The 1,783-nt window shown below is 34.4% G+C and overlaps 1 protein-coding gene across 1 annotated transcript; it reads right to left on the reverse strand.

Annotated features, from left to right (window-relative positions):
• Positions 1 to 249: 249 nt before the first annotated feature.
• Positions 250 to 1,705, reverse strand: LOC105315008 (uncharacterized; the record flags this gene model as incomplete). Its single annotated transcript, XM_020004690.1, has 3 exons — positions 1,195 to 1,705; positions 810 to 994; positions 250 to 406 (listed from the first exon to the last, which is right to left on the reverse strand). Coding segments are annotated over exons 1-3 (853 nt in total), but the record flags the coding sequence as incomplete, so codon positions are not given.
• Positions 1,706 to 1,783: the final 78 nt, after the last annotated feature.

The following is a 1,783-nucleotide window of genomic DNA, read 5'->3' on the forward strand; positions in this document are numbered from 1 at the left end:
GTAAAGTGTGTAATTTTTAATCAAATGTGTGGGTGGTTCTATTGTATTGTTAATGTTTCATCAGTGATAGTGTTATCTACTCAACACACTAACAATTACTAATCTATCATCAATATACATCAGTACTAGTGTCATACTCTCAACTGACCTAACTATACACACACACACACACACATCATTACAGTACTATACACACACATACCTTCCTACAACTGTACTGACCAGTAGTCATACTATCAAATAACAAACATTCATTAACTAGTTGACTCTTCTTATCCACTCCACCAATTACTACTAGTGTAGGTGAGGTAGAGTCACCATTGATAATAGCACTAGCATGATGGTCTCTCTCCATAGGCCACAGTCCCTCATTAGGTATTGCTCTTGGCTTCAGTATCTCCCAGTTCTAGATACATAAACAAATACTAATAATATCAGTCAGCGTAAATATGAATAATGGGTGTGGCTATACAGATAATGGGTGTGACATGTAAAAATTAATCCTAATAATACTTTGATGTTAATGAGGTGAGGTTAGTGGTTGTGTTTAGTATTATGTACAAGTACTGGAGGTATAACAAATCTATTGGTACACAATATACTTGATAATATGAAATACCATACTAAGCATGACTATACACTGTCTAATTATGAAAATATTTTATGTAGTATCAGAGTTTTGTGAATATTTAATATATTAATACACAAAATACAGTTAATATGAGTACAACACAATATATCCTCTAGTGATAATACTGAGATAATGTATTACTGTACAATACAATACAACAAAATATAATACAACTTACTATTATACTAGTATGTGTCACACTGAATATGTAAACACTGTTAGTACTTGTACTCTCATCACCATTATGAGTCACCATACCCCCAAACATTACTCCTCTGTTACCAGTAGTAGCAATCTTCTCAATTACGAATGAATCAGTTGGTGGACAACACTGTCCACTGACAGATGGAACAGTGAATTGTCCTAAAGTGAAGAGAATACAGTGATCATCTATCAATACAAATTAAAAATATAAAGTACAATGTATAATTGCATATACATGTACCAGTATTTTTTTAATAAAAAGAAACAATTATGTATCATACTAGTTACTTATTAGTAAATCAATATAATGTATTCATGTAAATGTACAAAGCTATTTATTAATATGAAGAGAATCTTACCAGTGGACACATTATAAAGTAACTGTTCATTAGTACGAACACGACCAGTCTTAAGTTGATCATATTGAAACTGAGGATGGTAAACAGTTGGTGTAGAACCAATCCCTCCTATTATGACAAGGTATTCTGCTCCATCAAATTCCAGTGATATCATTCCAGCAAAGCCTTTCTTCATCAACGACTGTTCAGCATTACTGCATGAAGTCCACTCCATCTTTATCGTATTCAGTACATCCAATGTATTGTAGTAACAAATATCATGACCACACCATCCACCGAAATAGTAAATATTAGAATGAGAGGTGGTACAGGAGTAGCCAATTACTCCTAATGGAGGAGTACCTCTTGTTAGGTGAGAGGACCAGTCAGCAGTAGAAAGCTGGTACACATCAACTCTTGAGGTCAGTTCCCTCTTTTGTTGGGAGTCATGAACTTCAGGTAAGTCAACCTGGTCCCCTGCCCACAGGTAGAGGGACTCCCCTATTACAGGAGCTTTGTGTTTAGACCTCATTTTGAAACCTGTAGTAAATGAATGATAGAAATGAAGACAATGACTACAGAAGAATAAATAGAAAGAGAGAGCATGAAG

The sequence above is a fragment of the Amphimedon queenslandica genome, unplaced genomic scaffold (genome assembly GCF_000090795.2).
Source record: "Amphimedon queenslandica unplaced genomic scaffold, v1.1 AMPQUscaffold_12031, whole genome shotgun sequence".
In the NCBI taxonomy this organism is placed as follows: domain Eukaryota; kingdom Metazoa; phylum Porifera; class Demospongiae; order Haplosclerida; family Niphatidae; genus Amphimedon; species Amphimedon queenslandica.